Raw genomic sequence first — 1,826 nt, 5'->3', positions numbered from 1 at the left:
GCTTATGCTCAAGCGAAGAAGGTATTGTTGAGCAGATATGCTCCTTCTATTTTTTCCACATGGCAAACTGCCGTGTCTCGAACTCTCTCCGAGGGAGAATCTAGTGGAGATTTTATGTCTGAGTTGCAAAAACTCTTCAAGCAATGCCTGCCCAGTGACTTCTCCGTCTCAGGAGTCGAGCGCAGTAAAATCGTCGATTTTTTCGTTTGCCTCCAGTTCTGGCGCGGTCTACCGTCGTCAACCCCTGGGTTGACAGGATTGAGGCAACAATGGCATGACCTTGGTTTGGCGTCGTTAAAGGGTTGGCGGCGTCTTTCCCCCTTTCGCTATCAGAGCATTGAGTCGCACTCATACGGCAACATCAATGGTGGTAGTAGCACCGTGTTACACCGCCCGCAAACTCGACATCCTCCGGAAAGGATCGAATCGAGCTAATCCCGAAGATCCCGAAGTTCGAGAGTCAATTTGGGTCTCGAGAATTTAAATTTGAGATACTCAAACTGGAAGCCATTCAGACTTTGAGGTGCGCGATTCCTTCGGGTGAAAGCGGTGCGTGCGCCGGTAATGTCCTCCTGGTCCAGGAGGACATCCAGGAGTCCTGGATAAAGCCCTGCCGATGATGGCTTTTGGGTTGGTGTAAAGCACAACTTCGAGGACGGTCTGATGTATCCAGGCGATGTAGAGAGTAGAGACCTTCGACATTGTCAATCTACTTATTAGATTGATGATGAGCTATGTCTACCTCGGAGGTAGACATAGCTCATCAGAGATTGCAGAGTAGAGATCAATCATGCAGATTATCACCAGGAGTCCTGGTGATAATCTGGTTTGTGACGAGGACGTTATGGCCACGATGGATGAGAGTGATACTGTTCTTGGCCTTTCTAACATTGTTGATAGTGATGTTAATGATGATGATGATGGGAATGATAGAGTCCTTAAAGGTAGTAATGTAAAATGTAAAGATTCTATTGATTTTGATATGATACCATTATCCTTACCAGATAAACCTATGTTCGCTGTTTCCGATGATCCTATCACTCATATTGTATACCAGAGTGAATGGTATTGTATTACTACCAATGAAACCAGTACTGGTGATCATTATTTTGCTGCTGATATTCGTATTCAATTCTGTGAGTGGATGGATCGATTGTCATTTAAAGCTGTTCCTCTTATTCATTGGAAATGGCTTCATGCCGATAATTTCGCGGAGTCAGAGGGTGTTAGACAGACTGAATATTTCACTAGTGGTGGTAAGTTAGTTCAAAATAGTGACCATTGTTATCTCTTGTACGTTTCTAATTTTTATTTTGTAAAAGGACGTAAAAGACGCCGGGTCGTTCTACTTCTGTTTTTTGAATATTTTGTCTCCACTATATGCTGCTGTCTCTCAGGGAGGGGGATTGTTAGCTTAGCTCGAAGCTAGTTGATGATTTTATGAGTACGATTGTAGATAGAATCTCTAGATTCCGTTAACCATTGCCTTGAGTTCCCAAATGGTTAACAGCCAACGAGTGGCGCACCATTTGAGGATCCAACGCACTATTATCCGACATGAGACTCAGAGGAATGCCAAAGTAAGACACCCAACGGTCCCAGAACAGCTTCAACGTAACTTCAGTAGCGGTGGACGGAACACCGACCACGACACAGTGCCCGGTGGTCGCGTCTGTGATGACCACGAAACAGGTGAGCTGAGGTTCATTGGGAGCCAGCCAGCTCTCACTTGGGAAGCCATGATCAATCGTCATGTGTTTCATCCGTTGACCTCCGTCGATCAGACCTCGCGTAACTCCAGGAGCCGTGAGCATAGCAAGCCGATC

General features: G+C 45.7%; 1 protein-coding gene across 1 annotated transcript; it reads left to right on the top strand.

Moving 5' to 3' along the window:
• Positions 1 to 790: 790 nt before the first annotated feature.
• On the top strand, positions 791 to 1,136 carry Pmar_PMAR013953 (hypothetical protein; the record flags this gene model as incomplete). The annotated part of the gene is made up of 2 exons (XM_002781817.1): positions 791 to 944; positions 1,005 to 1,136. Coding segments are annotated over 2 exons (286 nt in total), but the record flags the coding sequence as incomplete, so codon positions are not given.
• Between the last annotated feature and the right edge of the window lie 690 nt (positions 1,137 to 1,826).

This window comes from Perkinsus marinus (assembly GCF_000006405.1).
Source record: "Perkinsus marinus ATCC 50983 genomic scaffold scf_1104296941434, whole genome shotgun sequence".
Taxonomy (NCBI): domain Eukaryota; phylum Perkinsozoa; order Perkinsida; family Perkinsidae; genus Perkinsus; species Perkinsus marinus.
This window is presented reverse-complemented; position numbering and strand designations above follow the sequence as displayed.